The following is a 25,762-nucleotide window of genomic DNA, read 5'->3' as shown; positions in this document are numbered from 1 at the left end:
ATCCATTTCTGTTTTAGCTTAATTTGTCAAGGCAGGAGGACAATTATCAATGAAGCATTGAAAGACTTTTATTCTACAGTTTAAGTGCAACATAAGCAGTTAAGTGCATTTGTGTTTAATTACATTAGAGCAGATGACTAGTGCATCTTAGAGCTGTTTCCAAACAAGGAATGTTACTTAGCCCATGACCACACACAAAAAAGTGGGGTAAATAGTGCAGTAACAATTGCAGATTGAAACATTTCAAATAATATCTTCAACTGATTAGCATGTTCAAATAAAACAGTGCTGACATTACAGCATCCACGTGACAACCAGTCAATCCACAACACTTCAAAGTTACCTTTATAATGAAGCATCATTATTACTCCAAACCTATTGAACATCTGAGATTTTTTCAAAATAATTTATTTTGATTGGTTATTTGGTCCTAAGCAAACTGGAACATAAGGTTTTTAGTTTAGAAAACCATAGTCATGAATTAATTAAAATGCTACAATACAAACTGCTTTTTGGTTACTAACCCAAATCAAAAATAATTTACCCACTTATGTGTTCAAAACTACTTTCAGTATTAAAATATTTTTTTCCACAAGTTCAGGGAATCAAAGAAGATAAATCTGCTTCAAAAATACCTATAACTAATTCTAAACTGCTAAAAAATGCAGTTTGGATTCTCTAACTTTGAGACTGCCATCAACGTAGTGCAGAAAGAAACGTTAAATTAAAACATTTACATGTGCAAAAAATCACAGAAAAGGTGAACCCAAAGCATTCTTTAACCTCCTCCAAGACACACACACAAAAAAAAATGGAGCAACATTGAATTGAAATGTTTCTTCTAATATTTGGGATCGAAGGGCATGGGACCCAGCTCTATTTTGACATCTGTGAACTGCCGATTGGGGTCACGTTCTGACTGGCTCCATTTCTTCATTCTCTGAGGGCGAGGACGTGGCTGCTGGTGCTTCCTCTGTTGCCGCTGGCAATGACTCCATGCTTTACCCTTCGACCCCGGGACTTCGAAGGGTCGACTGCAAATTTACAAACAGGAAATTGTTTAGGGTTTGCCACAAAGCCTCATTCGTGGTTCACTCATGCGTGTCAACATGCAGACTCTACTCTTTCTCAGACCTACAGACAGAGAAGCAACAGAGATGAACATGGTTATCGACATGCAACATGTATGTACTAAAAATGATTACAGACAAGAAATGACCCATCACTGACTGAATTCTGGTTTCAAATGCTCAATTTTCACAATCCAGCCCACTGACCTTTGCTAAACTCCCCCTCATAAACATCGCTGATCAATTCTCCCTTAGCAACTGTTGCTATCCACCATGTTATCAGACAGGCTTTTGCATTTCTATAATACTATTATAGACTATAAGTCTATATGGACGATCTGTGTGTTTTGATATTTTAAATGTTGCTCTGAGAAAATATAAAATAAAAGCTAATTCAAAATATGAATAAATACAATTTTATATACAAAGTATTTAAAAAGTAATAAAAAATAAATAACACTGGTCTGTGGATTAAACTCTGTTGCTTTCGTTACCAAATAAAATATTAAAACATTAGTATAAAAACACCTACATTTGCCAAACTATAGTAGTTTTACTACCTTAACATAATTTCTTTTACATGTCAATTCAGATCATCAAGTGTTGATAACTACTAAATAGTTATCGTAGTGAGCGCATTGTAAAAAAAAATAAAAAATAGAAACAGCGTTTAATAAAGAATCCATTCCTGATGGATAAAATTTAAGTTATATGCATATAAATAAAATATATTATATAAATATATTAAATAACAAAGAAGATTATTTCAACACCACAAAATGGCTTACCTCGGCCCAAAGTATTTCAAGTATGTATCTCCAAATATGTGCCGGTATATGTAGTCGTCCAGATCCTCAAACACATCATCGCTGAGACTGTGATATTCATCCATTTCCTCAAGGTAATCCTCAACGCCACTAACAAAGTCTGTAAACAGCATTTGGTCGTGGATGAAGACGCCGTTATGGAAGAAATTTTTGATGAAGCTCTCCAGCTCCCTCCAGTGGTGGAAATGGCTGACTTCTTTCTGCAAATAACTGTGCAGAAGTTCGTTAAACTCATCTGCACGAATGGGGTCCATTGCCTTATTGAACAGACTCATCGACTCCTGATACGCACAGTCAAAAACACCCGAACAGCCTTTGAGTGGCGTTTTCTGACCCATAGTGCTGTGGTCATTCTGATTACCAGGTTTGCGTGTGTTGCGATCAGCGTGAAAAGAAGAGTCCATGGTTGATTTGCGAGGATGTCGATGCAAAGGTTTCTGAGGCTGCCAGTCTTCGGCGCGTTTGTTTCCTTGCTCTTGCTGAAATGTTTGACGCTCGGGTTTTCTCTCTTGAAACCTCTTTTCATGGTTGAACACGGTCGAGGCTGAGTTTTTAAAATGCCTGAACGTGGATCTAACCGAGTCTGAAAACTTCCGGAGATTTTCCTTAACCGCATCTTTGGCCTTCTTGATCTGCTCCTTGTGATGTTGCACAAACTCTTTTGTGGAATTCTTCACAGCATCAAACGTTTCCTTCACCTTTCCCAGCATCCCATCCTTGGGAATCTTGGTCTTTATGTCCCTGTCGCCCTTGGCTCTCTCCTCCTTCGACTCTACGTACAGTCTCTCCCAGAGATCAGAGCGCTGCTGCTCAAACTTCAACTTGTTTTCAAGCTCCTCAAGTTGAGCCTGCAGTTCTTCAGTCTCAGGATCCGTCTTGCCCTCAGCATCCTCTTCCTTCCGACTCATTTCCTCCAGTTCCCCCTTCAGCTTGTCCGCTGCCTTCCGCTCTTTATCGAGCTCTTTCCGCAACACCTGAGCCTCAGCCATCAGTGCTTCCCTTTGGCTCATGAAGTTGCGTAATTTCTGTTTCTCCTCCTGCAAGTAGCCCTTCAGTCGCTGGTTCTCGGAGAGGACTGAGTCAGTCCCGGCTCCTCTCTCCTCCAACTCTCGAATCTGTCCCCGCAGGTACCTCAGTTCCTCCTGCAGAGCTGAGAGAGATGCCTCTTCTCGCTCCAAAGTGATTTTAAGGTGCTGGTTCTCCATGGTCAGGTCTTTTTGCCGAGATTCCATCTCACTCTTGGTTTGCGTCAGCTGCTCATATAAATCTTGTCTTTGGGCCTGTATTTTCAAACAGGAAATCAAACTGTTAATGTGGCCAGTTCACATGAGTAGGTATGCATTTTGAACTATACAACCAGCAGGGTAATAGTTAATAAAAACTATTTAGACATAAAAAACAACAAAACTATATTGAACTAAAATTAAAATACAAACACACACACATATATATATATACATATATACATATATGTACACAACTGTTTTCAACATTGATAATAATAATAAATGTTTCTTGAGCAGCAAATCTGCATATTAGAATGATTTCTGAAGGATCATGTGACACTGAAGACTGGAGTAATGATGCTGAAAATTCAGTTTTGCATCACAGGAATAAATTGCATTTTAAAATATATTCAAATAGAAAACAGTTATTTTAAATTGTTATTTTAAATTGGAAAAAAATAGTTATTTTAAATTGGAAAAATATTTCACAATATTACTGTTTTTGCTTTATTTTGGATCAAATAAATTAAGCCTTGGTGAGCAGAAGACTTCTTTTAAAAACATTAAAAAAATCTTACCATTCAAAAACTTTTGATTGGTAGAGTATATATGCAGAATAAGGAATTAATATGTGCTTTATAAGTACTAATAAACAACACATATCCTGATAATATGCATGCTAATATGCAACTAGTTAATAGTGAGAACTGTACCCTAAACTAAAGTGTTACCATATATTCATTATATATGGAAAGTATTCAGACCCCCGGAAAGTATTCAGACCCCCTTAAATTTTTCACTCTTTGTTATATTGCAGCCATTTGCTAAAATCATTTAAGTTCATTTTTCACTCAGGTGCTGTCCATTTCTTCTGATCATCCTTGAGATGGTTCTACACCTTCATTTGAGTCCAGCTGTGTTTGATTATACTGATTGGACTTGATTAGGAAAGCCACACACCTGTCTATATAAGACCTTACAGCTCACAGTGCATGTCAGAGCAAACGAGAATCATGAGGTCAAAGGAACTGCCTGAAGAGCTCAGAGACAGAATTGTGGCAAGGCACAGATCTGGCCAATGTTACAAAAAAATTTCGGCTGCACTTAAGGTTCCTAAGAGCACAGTGGCCTCCATAATCCTTAAATGGAAGACATTTGGGACGACCAGAACCCTTCCTAGAGCTGGCCATCCGGCCAAACTGAGCTATCGGGGGAGAAGAGCCTTGGTGAGAGAGGTAAAGAAGAACCCAAAGATCACTGTGGCTGAGCTCCAGAGATGCAGTCGGGAGATGGGAGAAAGTTGTAGAAAGTCAACCATCACTGCAGCCCTCCACCAGTCGGGGCTTTATGGCAGAGTGGCCCGACGGAAACCTCTCCTCAGTGCAAGACACATGAAAGCCCGCATGGAGTTTGCCAAGATGGTGAGAAATAAGATTATCTGGTCTGATGAGACCAAGGTAGAACTTTTTGGCCTTAATTCTAAGCGGTATGTGTGGAGAAAACCAGGCACTGCTCATCACCTGTCCAATACAGTCCCAACAGTGAAGCATGGTGGTGGCAGCATCATGCTGTGGGGGTGTTTTTCAGCTGCAGGGACAGGACGACTGGTTGCAATCGAGGGAAAGATGAATGCAGCCAAGTACAGGGATATCCTGGACAAAAACATTCTCCAGAGTGCTCAGGACCTCAGACTGGGCCGAAGGTTTACCTTCCAACAAGACAATGACCCTAAGTACACAGCTAAAATAACGAAGGAGTGGCTTCACAACAACTCTGTGACTGTTCTTGAATGGCCCAGCCAGAGCCCTGACTTAAACCCAATTGAGCATCTCTGGAGAGACCTAAAAATGGCTGTCCACCAACGTTTACCATCCAACCTGACAGAACTGGAGGGGATCTGCAAGGAGGAATGGCAGATGATCCCCAAATCCAGGTGTGAAAAACTTGTTGCATCTTTCCCAAAAAGACTCATGGCTGTATTAGATCAAAAGGGTGCTTCTACTAAATACTGAGCAAAGGGTCTGAATACTTAGGACCATGTGATATTTCAGTTTTTCTTTTTTAATAAATCTGTAAAAATGTCAACAATTCTGTGTTTTTCTGTCAACATGGGGTGCTGTGTGTACATTAATGAGGAAAAAAATCAACTTAAATGATTTTAGCAAATGGCTGCAATATAACAAAGAGTGAAAAATTTAAGGGGGTCTGAATACTTTCCGTACCCACTGTATATATGTGTGTATATATATATATATATATATATATATATATATATATATATATATATACACACACACACACACACACACATACTAAAATAACACTGACAACCAATAAAAATTGGTGAAATTTGTAGCAGCTACACTTAGTTTTTAGTTTCCCCTAAAAAACAAGACAATTTGCAGGGAACCGTAAATGCAGACAGGTTACCTGTAGCTCTTCCTGTTTGACTCTGAGTTGCTGGTTTTCTTTAGTTATCTTATCCATGACGGTCGTGAGGGACAGCACCATGCCTTGCTTTTCTTCTAGATCTTCCTTTAGGTTCTCAACCACTTCCTAAATGCATAGAGACAGGGTCGTGAGAATGGACATCCATTAAAACCTATAGTTCCTCTAGAGGTTCTAAAACCTCTATAGTTCAAAAGTTTGGGGGCGGAAATATTTTTTAAACATGTTTTAAGGTCTCTTATGCTCACCAAGGCTGCATTTATTTGATCAAAAATAAAAAAGTAATATATTTTAAAATGTAATTTATTCCTGAGATACAAAGTTTTCAGCATCATTACTGCAGTCTGCAGTGTCACACGATCCTTCAGAAATCATTCAAATATGCTGATTTCATTCATTATTATTATCAGTGTTAAAAACAGTTGTGCTGCTTCATATTTTTGATACGTTTTGTTTTTCAGGATTCTTTGATGAATAGAAAGTTCAAACAGCATTTATTTGAAATAGAAATATTTTGTAACTTAAAATGTCTTTTTTTAATCCTATATAATGCTTGTCTAGAAAAAAAAAAAGGTTTGATTAAGATCCTTAATAATTAGGAAAAATTTAAATACATTAAATAGAGAGCAAGGGAATTTAAAGAATGTGTCTTTGGAACTTTACATGCAAGATATACACCACTTTAGTTGAGGGGAAGCTATTAAAGCCCACTAACAACAATACACCCAAATCTCTCAAATCATTCAAAGCTGAGTCTGAGAGGAAATTATCAGCAGAAAAGCTACAGGATGATGAAAGCTGAGACAAAGTTCACCAATGACACAAACAGGACAAAACATAGAACACAGATAGGTGTAATCGATCAGAAAACTGCATTCAAACTAGTAAATAACTTTTGTCCATCACTATGCAATGTCTTAACGCCATGAAAGTCAGCTTAAGTCTTGTGACTTTTTTCCCCCCAGTTTCACTGACAAGGCTTAGGATAGTTCCAGACTAAAATGCATGTTTGAGCTGTTTTAACTGTTTTAACTAGCCCTGACGTATCTTAAAATATGTCAGTTCCTTTGTTTTGTCTCAGGATGCACATCAGTAATGTTTTTTTCTAGCGTATGTTTATAAAAGCTACTTAAATGTCCTAATTGAGCCTAATCCTGGCTTAGTCTAAGCCCTGTCTGTGAAACCAGGCCATCATGTTATTTTCTTCTTTTAAAGGGTTTTGACTGCTTTTACTCTCTTATGAACGTAAAGAAAAAAAGTGTTGAATTGCACTAATTGAAAAAAAAATATATATATTACATTAACATACATAGAGCTTGCAATTAAATGCATTGCAATTTAATGTTGTATATTTAAACTGTGAATATTTCAAATGAAAACATTTCATACACTTTGCATTATTAACAATTGAATAATCCATAACAGCAAAGTTCAGATGCATAATCTCCATCTGCCTTTAGTCACCTAACCAGCAGGTGGTGTAAGCGGGTGATGACAAAGACCAAAGCAACATTCATTCATTCATTCATAGAGTCATTCATTCATTCATTTTCAAAACTGGTTTACAGAAATTGAAAGGGAATCCTGGAGTATGACATATGAGAGCAACCAGAGTACTGCAGCACAGCGGAACACAAGCTATAATATAAAGTTAAGGAAACAAAGCAACGGAGAGCAATATAGGTCTTTTTTAGATATAATGTTTGTTCTGCACATCAGAATCGGGGGGAATCACATCATGGGTGTTTTCACATATAGTTCGTTTTAAAAGAACCAAACCTAGTTCACTTCAAAGTGAACAGAAAAGGAACCCGCCGAAACTGACCTCAGTCCTTTTGGTGTTCACAATCTAGTGGGCTTAAAAGAGAACCCAGTGTTTTTTGGTCCTCTTCAGCATTGAAGTGATCTCAGACCCTTTCTTGTTCACACCACAACTTCATAAGAATTCAGACCCCAGCTTTCTGTGTTTTAGTAACACTGCAGCATCTCTCCAATTGTGAAATGCAAAAAATACAGAAAAAATAAGCAGTGGATAACTGATCAGAAGTTTATCACATCACATGATTTGCTCAACCTAATCAACCTCATTTGATACTATAATCTTCATGTCTGCTGTAAATCTTTTGTAGCTCAGAAAAGAATGATAACACTTCACAATAAGGTTATATTAATTACCTTTGACTATTATTGTAGGGATCATGAATTAACAGCATTTATATTAGGGGTGTGCAGAGGAGCCTGTATCTACGGAGCCCCTAAAGGGACATGGTGGTAGAAAAAAAAAAGGGAAGGAAGGAAATTTTATGTGGTGGTGGAAAAAAATTTGGGATGGGAGGAATTTTTTTTTCAAATCTTTTGCGTTCCCTCGCAAAGATGTTTTGCGTTCCCTCGCAAAGATTGCGTTCCCTCGCAAAGATGTTTTGCGTTCACACGCAAAACTTTTGCGTTCCCACGCAAAGATGTTTGCGTTCCCTCGCAAAGTTATAATCGTTCCCTTGCTGTGAACTCGGACAAACACTTCCTCCCTCAAGCTACAACAACCCAATTTTCCTCAAATGTGTTTTATAATAAATTGGTCTCTATGAGCAGGCGGCGGAGATACACGCCTGAAGGGACCGTCTGAAAAGTGCAAAACCCAACACTTAGTTTGATAAAAAAAAAAAAAAAAAAAAATGCATAACGTTTATGATTATTAATTATTAAATAAAATAATATAATAATAACTTAACTGTTATTAGTAAAAATATTAAATAAATTGTAATGCCATCAAATCCAGTAAGCCATTATCATGCAAAAGCTGTTGTATGTAAGCTGTGTACCAACATCATTTGTGTAAAGAAGGCCTTTAAGTGCTACTTGCCAAACTAAGTGTTGTAGTACCTATAACCAGCAGGAGAGCAGTGATGTATGAACTGAATTTGGTGCCAGTACAGTATGTTACAGTGAAGTTATTGAGTATTTTTCGTAATATAAAATGAGCAAAAGGGTTTCGGGTTTTGCACTTTTCAGACGGTCCCTTCAGGCGTGTATCTCCGCCGCCTGCTCATAGAGACCAATTTATTATAAAACACATTTGAGGAAAATTGGGTTGTTGTAGCTTGTTGTCTAGGCTACTATGATTGGAAGTAGCTGCATTTGTGTTTTAACAACCTTTAGCTCACGAGTTATTAATCCGGGAACCTCGAATCTGTGAATATATTACCAACCGAACTGCTTGACATAAGCACTGACTGCATTCATTTTTGAGTCCAACAAGTTCAAACTCTATGAGCCACGCATTATTTGTGTGCATTATTAACGTATGTTACTAACTAAAACACTACTGCCAGCCAGCGGGACATTAAAGAGGAAGTGTTTGTCTGAGCTCACAGCAAGGGAACGATTATAACTTTGCGAGGGAACGCAAAACATCTTTGCGAGGGAACGCAATCTTTGCGAGGGAACGCAAAACATCTTTGCGAGGGAACGCAATCTTTGCGAGGGAACGCAATCTTTGCGAGGGAACGCAATCTTTGCGAGGGAACGCAAAACATCTTTGCGAGGGAACGCAAAACATCTTTGCGAGGGAACGCAATCTTTGCGAGGGAACGCAAAACATCTTTGCGAGGGAACGCAAAACATTTTGCGAGGGAACGCAATCTTTGCGAGGGAACGCAAAACATCTTTGCGAGGGAACGCAAAACATCTTTGCGAGGGAACGCAATCTTTGCGAGGGAACGCAATCTTTGCGAGGGAACGCAAAAGATTTGAAAAAAAAAAAATTCCTCCCAACCCCGGTTGTTGTAGCTTGTTGTCTAGGCTACTATGATTGGAAGTAGCTGCATTTGTGTTTTAACAACGTTTAGCTCACGAGTTATTAATCCGGGAAGCTCGAATCTGTGAATATATTACCATCCGAACTGCTTGACATAAGCACTGACTGCATTCATTTTTGAGTCCAACAAGTTCAAACTCTATGAGCCACGCATTATTTGTGTGCATTATTAACGTATGTTACTAACTAAAACACTACTGCCAGCCAGCGGGACATTAAAGAGGAAGTGTTTGTCTGAGCTCACAGCAAGGGAACGATTATAACTTTGCGAGGGAACGCAAAACATCTTTGCGAGGGAACGCAAAACATCTTTGCGAGGGAACGCAAAACATCTTTGCGAGGGAACGCAATCTTTGCGAGGGAACGCAAAACATCTTTGCGAGGGAACGCAAAACATCTTTGCGAGGGAACGGAAAACATCTTTGCGAGGGAACGCAATCTTTGCGAGGGAACGCAAAACATCTTTGCGAGGGAACGCAATCTTTGCGAGGGAACGCAATCTTTGCGAGGGAACGCAAAACATCTTTGCGAGGGAACGCAAAACATCTTTGCGAGGGAACGCAATCTTTGCGAGGGAACGCAATCTTTGCGAGGGAACGCAAAACATCTTTGCGAGGGAACGCAATCTTTGCGAGGGAACGCAAAACATCTTTGCGAGGGAACGCAATCTTTGCGAGGGAACGCAAAAGATTTGAAAAAAAAAAATTCCTCCCATCCCAAATTTTTTTTCCACCACCAAGTAAAATTTCCTTCCTTCCCATTTTTTTTTTCTACCACCATGTCCCTTTAGGGGCTCCGTATGTATCTATAACAATCTCTAAATTATTTTTATCTGTATTCGGACAAAACTGGAAGTGACGGAGCTTTAACCAGAACTTTTTTACAATTACTCGACAAGACTGTCATGTCTATGGTTTTAAATGTATATCTTTATATCTCTATTAGGGTTAGGGTTATATTAATATAACATTTTTTAAATTTTTTATATGTTCTATCTGTTGGAGCCGATATCCTCGTACAGGCAGAGCTACAAAAAAAAAAAAAAACAACAACTATGGAACTATATAAAAATATAAATGTAATGGGTTAGTAAATGTTGAGCCAAGATTATATGTGACCCTGGACCTCAAAACCAGTCATAAGTTGCATGGGTATATTTGTAGCAATAGCCATTGTATGGGTCAAAATGATTGATTTTTCTTTTATGCCAAAAATTATTAGGATATTAGGTAAAGATCATTGTGGCGACCAGGGCGGGCGAGAGCCGGTGGCGCGAGTGTTAATGAGCTTCACCTGGGAGGCACACCGGCCTTGAGTCCCTCACGGAGGAGCTCCGGGAGCATAAAAGGAGGAGCGACTACAGTGAAGGACGAGAGAGGACCAGGCCTGGACTTTACGTTATGTTTTATTATGTTTGTGTAGCCGGCAGACGTCCGCGAGGGTCTGCCGGCATTACTTTCGTTTTGTTTGTTTGTTTTGAGATTAAAGTTTTGTTCAATGTTCACCGGTTCCCGCCTCCTTCTTCCCATATCTACTAACCTTGTTACAATCATGTTCCATGAAGATATTTTGTAAATTTCCTAGCATAAATATATCAAAAACTTATTTTTAAGTAATTTGTAAGTAATATGCATTGCTAAGGACTTCATTTGGACAACTTTAAAGGCATTTTTCTCAATATTTGATTTTTTTGCACCCTCAGATTTTCAAATAGTTGTATCTCAGCCAAATATTGTCCTATCATAACAAACCTTATTTATTCAGCTTTCAGATGATGTATAAATCTCAATTTTTAAAAAAATTGACCCTTATGACTGGTTTTGTGGTCCAGGGTCACATATGCTGCTAGTAATCATTCGTAGTTTATATTAAGTGTAGCAAAGGAATGCGATATTTTATATTATATCGAAAATAGATGAAGCATTCCCCCCGGAACATGATTGCAAATGGACCTTGTTTTCAGCAGTGACGGAAAAGATGGAACAGCAGGGTATGGCAAGCCTGCAAGTACACTTGTTACTTTGTAACGCGTTACATCCAACTCTGCTCACAAGCACCCTTCTTAAACCTAAAATGATGAATGGGACACCCTACGGTCTCATGGACTTAACAGACACGTGCAGGCGGCAGCCATCGTAAGTCAACAAGACCGAAAGAAGTGTGCCATTTGGAATTCAGCCTAGGTACAACCCTTTTGGTCCATGCACCTGGCGCACCGACCATTTTTTTTTCTGTTGTTAAACTAGCAAAAGTGGTTTCGGAAAGGCCCTAAGTGCACCTGAGGCATGCGCTTCAGACAATATACTGGCCCTGAAAATCATAACATATACTTACCGCTTGCTCCATTTCAGTAAAACGGTTTTGAGAATGAATGAATGACTCTACCTGTTGCTTTGGTCTTTCACATCACCCACTTGCACCACCTGCTGGTTAGGTGACTAACGGCAGATGGAGATTATGTTTTGGTACCCTACTGCTATTCCTGCAGTTCCCGGATGTGCAATGTTAAATATTCTGCCAAATTTGAACCACTAAATTTATCTAAGTGAATTTGTAAAGCGAAATAAAATGGACCAAAAAACTGCCTGTTGAATATTATAGGTGGTATTTTTAAATAGTCTGAATATTTTGGAAACAAAGTCTGGAAGGTGAATATAAATTATTGAAAATGTGTATGAAATGTTTTCATTTGAAATAGTCACAGCTTAAACAGCCCCCCAAAATGCAAGCCCTGAAAATACAATCCATTAAATTGCAAGCATTGTTAAAGGGTTAGCTCACCCAAATAATGTCATTAATTACTTGCCCTCATGCCGTTCCACACCTGTAAGACCTTCGTTCATCTTCAGAACGCAAATTAAGATATTTTTGTTGAAATCCGATGGCTCAGTGAGGCCTGCATAGGCAGCAATAACATTTCCTCTCTCAAGATCCATTAATGTACTAAAAACATATTTAAATCAGTTCATGTGAGTACAGTGGTTCAATAATATTAATATTATAAAGCGACAAGAATATTTTTGGTGCACCAGAAAAACAAAATAACGACTTATGTAGTGATGGCCAATTTCAAAACACTGCTTCAGGAAGCGTTATGAATCAGCGTGTCAAATCAGGATTCGGATCGTGTGTCAAACCGTCAAACTGCTGAAATCACATGGCGCTCCGAACCGCTCATTCGACATGCTGATTCATAACGCTCCGAAGCTTCATGAAGCAGTGTTTTGAAATCGGCCATCACTATATAAGTCGTTATTTTGTTTTTTGGTGCACCAAAAATATTCTCCTCGCCTCGCTTTATAATATTAATATTAAACCACTGTACTCACATGAATTGATTTAAATATATTTTTAGTTCATTAATGGATATTGAGAGAGCAAATGTCATTGCTGGCTATGCAGGATTTCAACAAAAATATCTTAATTTGCGTTCCGAAGATGAACAAAGGTCTTACAGGTGTGGAACGGCATGAGGGTGAGTAATAAATGACATTATTTTTGGGTGAACTAACCCTTTAAGGCAATGCATTTTTTTTTCTTTCTTTCAAAAACATTTGTCATTTTACTTCCATACTCTCTAGGATAAAACGAGTCTTTGAATCTAAGTAACTGAGATTTCAGATCTGCAGTCTTTCTCATGTTTAGTGAGCGGACTGTGACAGACAGACCTTACTTACAATGTCAAGTTCTCTCTTACACGGTAATTCCAGCTCATACACGCGGCTCTTTTCCACAATTCTCTGCCTCTCCTGAATCTGCACTGTGCCTGGAACACACACACAATCTGTTATTAATACTGTCTATATGCATATCAGTAAAATTTAACTGGACACAACCTCATTCCCACAACCAGGGTTCAGGTTCAGTAGGAAAAATTACACTCAGGACATGCTGTTTTTTAAGATAAAGTTTTCAGGAAATCTGTAAAATATAATCATGTGCAAACTGCATTGATAACTTGGTCCTGGAAGGCCACTGTCCTGCAGAGTTTAGCTCCAACCCTGATCAAACTCACCTGCCTATAGCCTTCTAGCCAAGCTGTTTCAAGGAAAGCCTACAAGGTTAGCAAAAAATAGAGTAAACGCTGTGGTACACAGGGAAGGAGACCAGAGGCTGTTTTTTAATGGATGTCAATGGAGGAGAGGCAAAACGGCTTATCATTTAATGAATCGACAGGCTCTCATCTAACCTAACTTGTTTGCTCTTAAACATTCATTTTGGATCAATCTATTTTTTTTTTAATTTTACACCAAAATCTTTTTATTTTTTATACGAAAAGTCACAGACAATTGCGTGACAGGTAGGATTCAGTTTATGGCACTTCTCATTCATTTCTATGGTATCCACAAATAGTGATTGACTGTTGCACAACTCTGAACAAAATTCAATGATGTCAAGGCAGTAATGTGATTGGTTATCAAGGCACACATGATCCAAGTTGGCCGTTACGCTTTCTCCAATGGTAGAGCCATGGACCCCACCAGGACTCAGTTTGCCCATACCTGCTGTAAAACCTCATTGCACTTGTGTGAGACTGCTACTAACTTTTCTTAAAGCTGGACAGTATTTACCATTAGTCTTTCAAATTGTGGTAATCAAATAAGGTTTTAATGATAGTTAAAATATGAAATGGTAATACTAACCATTGAGAATTTTATCATGGTTTGTCATCAAACTGGTAACGGTTTCATCTCTACAAGGTATTACCATCTGATATCATCACCGTACTGCCACACTTTCATATGCACGTACGTGAACAATTATTAATGTATACAGCATATGTCTTCTGTAAAGAACTTTGTAAAGACTGCTTTAAAATGTGCTATGTAAATGAAGCTTTACTTGCTTATATAAACAGTAACTAACATGTTAACTAATAATATTGTAGTAAAATACAATTTAAATCTGTGAATTATAGAAAGTAAGAACTGAACGTGAGCACGCTCTCTTGTCACTTCAAAATACAGCACACGACGTGTTAAGCCCGGAACAAGCCGACGACAAAGCAGACGGCGGGGTTGGATCACGTCGGCAGCGTCTGGGTCCAAAGTATTTTAGAACATTATTTTAGAACCTATTAATTCCATGGCGACGCGTCATGCAGCACACAGACAGATATGTATTGTTTTTTCCTTTTTATTCAAAATATTGAATATATAACTTATATATTCCGATTGTCAAATATGTGGATGTGTCGTTTAAACACCTTTAATGATCATGTTAGTTGATATAATGCAGCATGAGTTTGCACCGCAATTCATAGGACCTGTCGGATTTACATCACATAAATTAATCCATTTCTCCTAAATACATAAAAGTAGGCTAAGTGGCCAGTGAAGAATAGAGTAAACTTTATTGTTTCATACACAGTCTATATCTGATATGAATAAAACTTTTTTTTTTCGTCAAATTATAATTGAAAGAATAGCTATGCAGCTTCCAAAGGCATCAGTGTATGGAATTTGAATTTAAAAAACTATAAATGTATAATATATAATTATAATTTTTTTTTTTTTTTTACAGTACTTCATTTTAATGTGTATTTAAATGTCTGAAACCTCAAATAAACATTATGTGTTTGAAAACACTGAATAGTTGTGATATATGTCCGTCTCTCAGCACCAGCCAAAGCGCGAAAGCACGTTTGAATTATCAAAATGAATTATTTAAACATTCTAATCACACCGGTGTGAACGTACAAGTCACAGGGTTAAAATAAATCTTGTTTCGGGGGTGGATGGGGGATGTTTCTTGAAATAATATAAATGTTCACTAATAAATTATTTAAATTTCTAATTAAACGTCAAAAGAAAGAAAAAAAAAACATTCATTATGTCCAAAATTATGTCTTGCATACCCCCCTTAAAACTCTTCATGGCGCCCCTGCGTACGCCTGTCCTGGAAGCTCGTTATTTTACTTTATAAAGCTTTAAATAAGGATACTTGTCTTACACAAATGCATCGATTGGGGATGCATTTTTTTTTTTTTTGTTATCAGAATTTAGGGTACCATTCACAACCATTATAAACCTTGGAGGACTTAGGATATTTTTAAATCTATCTCCGATTGAGTTCATCTGAAAGAAGATAGTCATATACACCTAGGATGACTTGAGGATGAGTAAATCATAGAATAATTTTCATTTTTGGGTGAACCAACCCTTTAATAAGACGAGCATGTGAATAAGACATCAGGACCTTGCTCACCATAGAAGTGCCCGAAGCCCATGCTGATGGCGATGAGCAGCGCTAACAGGATGCATTTGTTCAGAGTGCCGCTGACATGACCTTGATCTTGCGGAGCAGCATAGGCATCTGGATGGGCTTGTATCTCCTCAACAACCTGATGTAGAATCAAACATGCATAATTTCAGAACATGGCATGCACTTTTTTTTTTCTTTTTTTTTTAATAAATGGTTTTGCGAGCTGGTTGAAATGAGGTTTTGTGGAAAATGTAACTTTGTTCAAAGAAAATCTAGGTTGCATCAGTAAGAATTAGGGGTGTAATGGTTCTTAATGTAAAATAAATAAATAAATAAAAATCTAACCATATCATTCCCCACGGTTCGGCATGCATTTGCACTGCGGTTAGTCTCAAATCTGTCGATGCATCTATCATATGCTTTGGTGAAAAAAAACAAAACAAAAAAAACAACAACGCATAAAACAGACAGAGCTCCGCTGTGTGTTTCATGTAAGAGTATCTGACCAATCAACTGTTAGTATGTAAATCAGTTGGTGACGTCACAGTTCATCATGTATTGGGGTATTGCAGTTCAGCATGGCAAGCAAATAGACAAGCCACTAATAGAGCCTCCACCTACTTCTAAAGTCACACTGGTCATTTGGTTGATGCACTGATGAGTGCAGTGACAAAGTGGAAGTTAGAGAGACCTAACATCACCATTCCAGTCACCACATATAATGCACAGGACATGGGGAATGCCATCAAAGAAGCAGCTGGACTAGGACCACAAATTGTATGTTTTGCACACATTATTAACCTTGCAGCCAAGAAGAAAGTAGCACTTAAACAGAGCAATCTGCCGAGTAAGGTTAGAAAAGTTTCCAGAAAATCACTTTAGCAGCTTATGCCTTGAAAGTCAAGCAGGAGATGCTAGATATAGCTGTTCACAAACTAATTCATGAAACCCCAACTTGATGGAGAGATCACTAAACAGCATATTATATATATATATAACATATATATATATATATATATATATATATATATATATATATATATATATATATATATATATATATATATATTTGCAATTTGCAAATATATATATATACACACACACTTAAGTAGTTTCATAAAGTTTGTTAAGAATAAAAATTAAACAATTTTAATTGTGAAAAATGTATTCTATTATTAATTATTTCAATATTTTTTGTAGGGTCAGCCTGTTGCAGCAGAAGCTAGGCCATAATATAGCCTATTCCGCACACATAAAGCTTCATATGGATAACATAATCAGAGAAGAGCCTATTTGTTAAAAGCAGACATTTCAAGCTTTCTATAGATATATTTCTCATGTCTGTGAGGCAAGTAGTCTACATGCTGAGTTTCCATTCATTTTTGTGACATGCTCCAGTTCACGGAGACTGAGACAGCAGAAAGTGCATCTTGTTTGTTGTCTTTATTTTAGAAAAGCATGTTTTGTTGTAAGTTTGTGAGTTTACACAAATAAAAGTAGATAAATAAAATAAAAGTAGTTACAGTTTTGAATGATATATTACTCTTACCCGTATGACCAAACATTTCCGCTGTTATTAAGAAAAAATGCAAGTGAGGCGCCTTTAATGATCTCGCCCTCATGGACTGCGTGACTTCATTTCCTGTGGAGTTTTTTTTTTTTCTGTGACTAACCCACTAATAAAATTTTGGTCAACTAAGCCTCTTCTTGATGACTAACATACTAGCCAACTACACACAAGGCAGAAAACTGCATTGATACAGATCCAGATCCACTTGCATGGTGGAAGTTGCATGAGAGAAAGTATCCTTTTGTTGCTAAACTTGTAAAACAATACCGGTTTGTCTCTGGAATATCAGTGCCAAGTGAGAGAGTGTTCTCCACTGTACTGGAAGCAGATCTCAACTTGCAACAGAAAATGTTAAATGCACAAAATGTAATGTTCTTGCACAAAAACCTGAAGATAGTAGCCTAGAATTTAAAAGAGTGACCCTAAGCTTCCAAATATTTAATGTCGATTTTGAAAAGCACTGTATGTTGATACATGTAGCATAATAATGCAAGTACTCATAAATTATGATTTTTGAAGGGATGAAAAACAGCTTATTTTTTAAGGAAGTTTGTTGTGACCAGTGTTAGGTGTTTACCTAATAAATATATATATATATATATTTTTTTGAATTTGTCCTTTTTGTTCCTAAACATAGAACAAACTAAACCATACCACAACCCATACCAAAACCGTACCACGTGACCCTAAAACCGTGATACAAACCAAATCGAGAGTAATTTAAACCGTTACACCCCTAGTTAGAATAGGTTGGTTGCAAACACATCAGAAGTGCTTCATTGTTTTCCAGCAAAAGCATGTTTTTAAATTTATATGTGTCATGACATTATAGATGCATAATTTCCAGCTAACTAAAAAGTATTTGTTGTATTTAAAAATAAAACAAGTACTTTATGAATTATCATTAAGTATTATACAGCATTATGGAATGATGAGTTGTTGTTGTGATAGGCACCTCCTCTTGTCTCCTGTGGGGCTCCTGGGGGTCTCCAGGCTCTGAGCTGTTAGTGCTCCTCCTTGCTTTGCGTCTCCTCACCACAGGGCTGGCCTTTATCTCATCGTCCTCATCCTCACTGCTGCTGTTACCACCGTCTCGCTGCACAGGCTGATCCACTGGGAAAGCTGTGTGGATAAAAACACACACAACCCTTAACATCTACTGTTCTTAAATTGAGCCAGTTATAATTACCATTGTGCGGTGAGCCATAATCAGGGCCACTGCTGGCCAAATGGGTGCCCTAAGCAGAAGCCCCCCAGCCACCGCATTACCTTTTTTTTTTTTTGGTTATAAAAATAGAAGTGAACAACAGTCTTTAAAATCACTTAAAATAAATAGCCAATATAATAACATTGAGGGAGTAATAAATGTTTCAATGAAAGTAACAAAAGCAAGTTATTTTATGTTTTTTTTTAAACAACACTGTCAAAATACATAATGTAAACAATCAACTTACGCGCATTATGTATTATATCAAATGCCAGCAGAGGGTGCCAGCGGCTAGGTGATTGTTGTTGATACACTTCTTGCTTTTGTTGTTACAGCATGATCAAATCCTTTTTTAATATCGGCCAAAAAACATTTAATTAAAATATCCACTTAATCTTTAATATTTGGCCACACCTTTATGGTATAAATGCTGCAGTCACTGAAATTTCTTCAACAAGAAATTTATCAAAACATGTCAGAGTCAGAACGAGGGTTTAAACTTTTATTTTGAAACTGCAGTGAACATTTAGAAAAGTATTCTCATGTCTTAGCGTAGGTTATTTATCATCTTTTAAATTGTTTAATATATCACGAAGCCTTCGAAAATGGTCTAATTATGATTTTACTTATGATTTTGCGAAATCGAGCACTCAAAATTAATTGAGTAATCGTGAAATCTGGCAACAAATATCTTTACCATGGTTCAAAATCCAATGCATAGCACATTAAAATGATGAAATTATAGCTATCAAATCAGGCAGACGCGTTGGTGGTGGTCAAATTCTTAACGTTGTTAAACACGTTTAATTAATCCCACCCATTAACTACAATAGTCAAAAATATAAAGTTCCACGTTTGTGAACATTCCTAAAAATGATGCATGTGATTAATCTTGTTTTCTTTTCTTTTTCGCTTCTCAGCGCCAGAGTGCTGTTGTCGGTATGAGGTGGGTGTGGGGCGAAGCGGGGATGGCGTGTTGTGTGTGCTTAAGTTACTGCATTCTCCATAATTCTTTTTAATATCAATGTTTCTGTTTACATTTATTTTTTTATTTTTTTTATTTTTGAGCATAGGCGGTGTTGGAGTCCTATGCAAACTGCATACTCTGTGCATAGGGAGCGGAGGAACTGTCCATAATGGAATGAATGAATAAAATAAATAAACAAAGGTAGCAATACATAAAAATAGCAATACATTTAAAAAATAGAAAACATAAAATAGCAATAAATAAAACTAGCCAGACAGAGACGGACAGACAGAAAGGATAGATAGACAGAAAGGATAGACAGAAAGGATAGATAGATAGATAGATAGATAGATAGATAGATAGATAGATAGATAGATAGATAGATAGATAGATAGATAGATAGATAGATAGATAGATAGATAGATAGATAGATAGATAGATGAGCTGCATGACAATCGTTAAAAGATCGCAATTTCATTTCTAAATGACAACAATTCGCCAAATGTCTATTAAACATTTGACAAAATCACTCCGGAACTTTCAAATTTGCGCTGCCACTGAGCCAGAGAGAGCAGCTGTCGTGCATGAAAGAGCTTCAGTCTTTTCAACCACACAGTATCATAATTCTGTGTTACAAATATTTATCTTATCACAGAAGAACTGGGATAAAAGTTTATAGTTCGGATATAAACGCTGATGTCTACGGAAGCGTTCAAAATAGAGTAAATCACCTTTTGAAAGTAACATATAGAGCTTCAAATAACGATTGTATCGATTACATCATGACTGTTAAAAAATGTATTTGTCATTGAATCATTCATTCAAGAGATTTGTTCAAAAAACGCTGATTCATCCGGTAATGAAACAAGTGAAGTATTTATAAGTGAGTCATTGAATCATTCATTCAAACTGATTTTTTTTAATCATTCAAATTCATTACATATTTTAAAGACTGCAGCAATTGACATTTGTCATAGTAAATTACATGTTGTTCTGTTTAGCTGTCTGTTGAGAGGGAAAAAAAATTGTGACTCAATTTATGTCAATTTAATCATGCAGCCCTAATAGACAGAGGATGGATGGATGGATGGATGGATGGATGGATGGATGGATGGATGGACAGATTTGGTCCAGAACTGGATGTACTGAAACTCATACAGTAGTAAAAGTAGTAGAAATGTATACAAAAACTCTGAATACCTTTCAAACATAAAAATTGACGGTCAGTAAACGGACTATAGACATTGTGCCATCTCAGGCTTTAATTTTTAGCCCTTTTATGAAGCCAAATTCATTATAATGACTCACTACATGTAATGTAGGTTATGTGAGGTTTTACCTACTGTTTAGGGACCAAATAACAAAACCTGACCAACACACATCTGACAAATGTCAATACAATTTGTATGAATTTAACGCAAAGTGCAGAACAGTGAATCCTGTAGCTCATTTCTGCACACACACACACAGCAAACACAGGCTTGCACAACACATCTCACATGCAATGATGCAGCACAGGAAAACGGACCTGTTTACGCTACAGTAACGAGTTAATCGACCAAACCAGCACATGACTTGTGCTCCAACACACACGCTTTCTGACAAATGCCAATGGAATTTGTATGGATTTAATGCAAAGTGCAGAACAGTGAATCCTGTAGCTCATTTCTGCACACACACAGCAAACACATGCTTGCACAACACATCTCACATTGCAATGATGCAGCACAGGAAAACGGACCTGTTTACGCTACAGTAACAAGCTAATCGACTAAACCAGCACATGACTTGTGCTCCAAAACTACAGCTGCAGGCCTAATCATGCAGGATGGCTTTTGTGAATGTCTCCTTTGTTTTTTTTGTTATGCTTAAACTGTTACTGCATCAATATTAAGAGAAATGCATCATACAGAAGGAAGAAATGTTTTAAGCATACTGGAAACACACCTGAAGGAACCAAGATTCTATAAACTCTAATGAATATTAAAAACATCTTTCCACAACAATGCATGATTTGAGGAATAATTTATGGCAGGAGTACAAATACTGACACAACTAATTAGCTCATAGTCAAGTCAACTCAAGAAATGGAATTACGACACATATGAAAGCACACTGCAATGTAGGTCAAACAAACACATTACCGTGGCTTTTTCCACGTGTTATCTCTTCTCGCAGCTATTGGCTGGGCGTTTCATCAGCCAGGTTAATGTGGCTGAACCTATTTTTGCCACATCACTTAACTCACTCACAAACACACTTGCTGTCCTCAGAGCTTTATCAGCATGCTGATCATAACATGCTCACACTCCCATGGCAGAGCACCTGAGAGAGAGAGAGAACTGTGGAGCTGGCTGCCATATTCCCACAGCGTCCTGGAAAATCCCCATCTACTCCAACACCAGTCTGCTGCCACTCGAGAGAGAGAGAGGAACATTTCAACAACGGCGAATGTCATGAAAACTGTTAAAAAATGTGTGGGTCATATTTAACCGGAAAATATTTTTATATTTCGCAAAAAAAAAAAAAGGGAGGGGGAGCCTATTTTAGGATCATTACAAAATGTTGCATTGTGACATTATTTTCATTAAAATTAAGAATTATAATTAAATTATAATTATATTATTAAGAAATTAAGCATTACATAATTTTTATTATTAAGAATTATACATAAAAATTTCTTAACATTTTAACACAAAAATTTTAACATTTACATTTATGCATTGCAATATATAATTTCTGGTTGTGAAATATGACCTGAACATTTCTTTGTGAGATGCATCCATAAAAAAAATACCATGAACACAATGGGAAGATCTACACACTGGGAATTCCAGGGAATGATTCTAGAAAATTCTAAAAAAAAATTCCCAACACAATTCCCAAACAGCTTGGGAATTCACCCAGCTTTTTCAGGCTAACAGCAAGTGACAAGATGGGTGACAGATGTTAAAAGACACTTCAGACACTTCACAAATCATAATTACAATGCAACTTTCTATCTTTTTCACTTATTAACAAATACAAGATGCTTAGTGCAACAAAATAAAGTGGAAATGATGTACATTAGGTGAAAGTGATGCATGTTTGATCTTTCTCGCACTGCCAAAGAGAAAGATAGGAAGTATAGTTTTATCACACAAGTCTGTCTCATTAATTGGGTTGAGTAATTTTGCAAAGGGCTATACCATTTGGGGGGAATTTTTTCTGATTAAAATTGTGAATTAATTTTTTTTTTTTTTTTTAACAATTATTTCTGATTATTTTTCAATAATAATAATTATTATCATTATTATTGCTCTGAGTAGAGTTGTTAAAAGTACCAACTTCGGTACCAAGTTGGTACTGAAATTTTAAAAATGTGACACTTTGAGCGCTGTTGATCGGATTTGTAAACACCTCTGATTGGTCATTGTGTTCACGGCTCATCGGATATGTCTTTGATTGGCTTCAATGATCAACGCTGTAAAAATGTTAGGGCTCAACAACTATTCAATAAAATCGATAATAATCGATAATGAAAATCTTCGACAACGATTCTCATGATCGATTAGTTGGCTCCACCCACTGTGCACGAAGACTTCTGCCAGTCGCGTCAAATTACAGCACTGAATAACGCATTTCTATGAACAAAAATGCATCTAAAATAGTGGAGGAAACAGAGTCAGCTGCTGCGGGAAAGGTACAAGATCAAAGCTGATCAAAACATGATAATTCTTTTAAGCTTCAAGCTAATGCATTAGTGTAATGGCTTGCCCTGTCAGGCGTTTTGACAGATGTATGTGCGTCCTCAGCGCAAAACGTTCATTCTACGGCTATTATCTGCAAATGTTACAAATTCACGCAAGCATTTACATTTTAAGAGGTGATTGTGTCCAGAGTGAATGTGTGTGTTCCTGCAAAACATTTATCTTGCCTGTTGGTTAACACTGAGTTTGTGTTTTTCTTTATAATCTTTACTACTATCTTCATTTTTAATGTAGAGTACAGATTTAAACTATATTCACTATATACAGTGCTAAAGTTATTAGACATCTGATACTGCCAGGGCAGTCTAAACTATCAGTATTGGTGCTAAAATTATTTTTCATGTATCTGTAATGGTTAATCCAACAGTATCCATAAGCTTTTTAGTTACAGCAGTATTTCTAAAGCTACAATATATTTATTGTTGTTATCCATACATTTTTGATTTTACTGTTTTACAAGAAAGCAGGAAAGAGTAAAACACTTCAGACATTTCAGATGTCCAATTACAGTCAATAACAACATTTTTTGAATATTATGTGTGAATATTATTTAGAAACTATTAAGTTGTTTCAGTTTGTTATTTTCCTAATAAATGGCAATACCATTTTTAGCTTTAAACAAGTTTTTGACAGAATCCTGAAATATTTGCGTTCTCTCTTTATTATGACAGGTAGTCTAATAAATTAAGCACTGTATGTTTTCATAGCATTCAGCTGGCACATTTGTTTGAAGTACATTGGGCAGGATGTGCAATACAGTGTTTTTTTTTTTTGTCAAAATAAAAATAAATAAAATTAGGATTTTTATCCGATTAATCGGAAAAATAATCGGCCAACTAATCGATTATCAAAATAATCGTTAGTTGCAGCCCTGAAAAACGTTGTAAATAGTCATCAATGAAGCTCGCGGACCAGTCCGCTGATAGACACCTGCTTTCAAATGCTTCCGCTTTCAAATTAAAACAGCGTGCTTTCAGCGTTCAAATGCTGCCGTGCGTTGATCTTTGCAGCCAATCGCAGACATATCCGATGAGCGCATCAACACAATGGCCAATAAGAGGTGTTTACGAATCCACTCATCAGCGCTCAAAGCTTCACATTTTTAAAATTTCAGTACCGATAGTTACCGAAGTCGGTACTTTTGACAATTCTATCTCTGAGACACTGAAAACACCAGATCATAAGCTGCTTGCGTATAAAAAGAACACATGAAAAACATTGCAATGACAGCAACTCTACAGCAGTGTCAGTAAGAAACTAGGGCTGTCCGTGCATTTCTTTCCTGCATAGTGGTGCGCTTTTGTTCCTCCCTAAAAGTCCAAACCTAACGTCCAAATCAGCTAAATCAGTGATTGTCATAAAATGCAGTCTGCTGTTGCTAAACTGCAGGGCATGCTCAATAATAAAAAGAGTTATTAAAACTGCATTTACTTTAAGCCTTGAAAGAGATACTGTTCTGTGTTCTCCATGCGGCTTTCTGTGTGCACGTTACGAGGGGAGTGGAACGCAAGGAAAAGCAAAGTGAACTTTGATCTTTGAGTTCACGCCTAAATGGTTAAATATACACAGAAATATGTGAAAATGCCCGGTTTCATGAGTATTCGTGTAAACACAGTTGGTTATGTATTAAAGGGACAGTTCACCCAAAAATGATGAAACGCCCAAAAATTCTGTCATCATTTACTCACCCTCAAGTTGTTCCAAACCTGTATGAGTTTCTTTCTTCTGCTGAACATAAAAGAAGATATTTTGAAGAATGTCAGTTGATGGGTCCCACTGACTTCCATAGTATTTTTTCCCCATACTATGTAAATCAATAGGGTCCATCAGCTGTTTTTTTACCCATATTCTTCAAAATATCTTCTTTTGTGTTCAGCAGAAGAAAGACATTCATATAGGTTTAGAACAACTTGAGAGTAGGTAAATGATGACAGAATTTTCATTTTTTGGTGAACTAGCCCTTTAAAGGTGGACTAAGTAGAATGTCAAATACTCTGTTAGTCGGGCAGATGACAACAACAAACGTGTAACCAATCAGCATTAGGGGGCGTATGATGGTCGAGGAGAGAGAAGGGGCAAGAGGGAGATTTGAAAATAAGGAAAAAAAACTGCAGAATGAGAGATGGGACACAATACAAAAGAGCTCAAAAGAATATCACTGAAAATGAAGGTTTATGACCGGGCAAGCGCTGTAGGACCCGCGTTTATATTACAAAAGTCCTCGCCTGCCAGCAGCAATCGGCCTGGGGTTTGAAACTGACTCGGAGCAGGGTGGTTAGGATTGGAGTGTGAGTTTTGGAGGCAGAGCAATGAAGAGAGGGGTGGGTTTGTTTGGGTTGATTTCAAATATCAACAATGTCCAACAGCATTGTTCAAAATCTACTTACCGTACCTTTAAGTGAACAAAAACAGTTGAGAAATAAATCATAGGTGTAACAGTATATTGGATCCGTGCATTCTGTCTTTAAGTGAGAGCAGCTTAATGTACTTGCTTCTGTCTGTCTGTAATGTCAATCAAACAACAAAAGACAAAGAGTTGCTTCTTACAGATTAGGTCTATTGCTCGATTAAAGCCTATTCTGTCAAGAAAAGATTTAAAGAAGGTTATTGCCTTTGTTCTGTCTCGCCTTGACTATTGCAGTGTTTTGTATGTGGGGTACTGTCAGACCATTATATCACG

General features: G+C 37.1%; 1 protein-coding gene across 7 annotated transcripts in view; it reads right to left on the bottom strand.

Moving 5' to 3' along the window:
* Positions 1-50: 50 nt before the first annotated feature.
* The window catches only part of ccpg1 (cell cycle progression 1), a 36,196-nt gene continuing 10,484 nt past the window's right edge, over positions 51-25,762 (bottom strand). For 2 of the 7 annotated variants that reach the window (XM_048167687.1, XM_048167688.1), the window contains exons 6-12: positions 21,659-21,748; positions 18,115-18,281; positions 15,593-15,728; positions 13,063-13,151; positions 5,554-5,679; positions 1,859-3,177; positions 51-1,034 (exon numbers count right to left, since the gene is read on the bottom strand). In XM_048167687.1, coding sequence (XP_048023644.1) covers positions 842-1,034; positions 1,859-3,177; positions 5,554-5,679; positions 13,063-13,151; positions 15,593-15,728; positions 18,115-18,281; positions 21,659-21,748 — 2,120 coding nt within the window. In that variant the 3' untranslated portion in view covers positions 51-841. Of the gene's footprint in view, positions 1,135-1,858; positions 3,178-5,553; positions 5,680-13,062; positions 13,152-15,592; positions 15,729-18,114; positions 18,282-21,658; positions 21,749-25,762 lie in introns of all 7 variants that reach the window. The other 5 variants (XM_048167689.1, XM_048167690.1, XM_048167693.1 and 2 more) reach the window with 5 other exon arrangements.

The sequence above is a fragment of the Megalobrama amblycephala genome, linkage group LG19 (genome assembly GCF_018812025.1).
Source record: "Megalobrama amblycephala isolate DHTTF-2021 linkage group LG19, ASM1881202v1, whole genome shotgun sequence".
In the NCBI taxonomy this organism is placed as follows: Eukaryota; Metazoa; Chordata; class Actinopteri; order Cypriniformes; family Xenocyprididae; genus Megalobrama; species Megalobrama amblycephala.
Note: the sequence above shows the minus strand (reverse complement) of the source record. Positions and strands in the feature narration are given on the sequence as shown.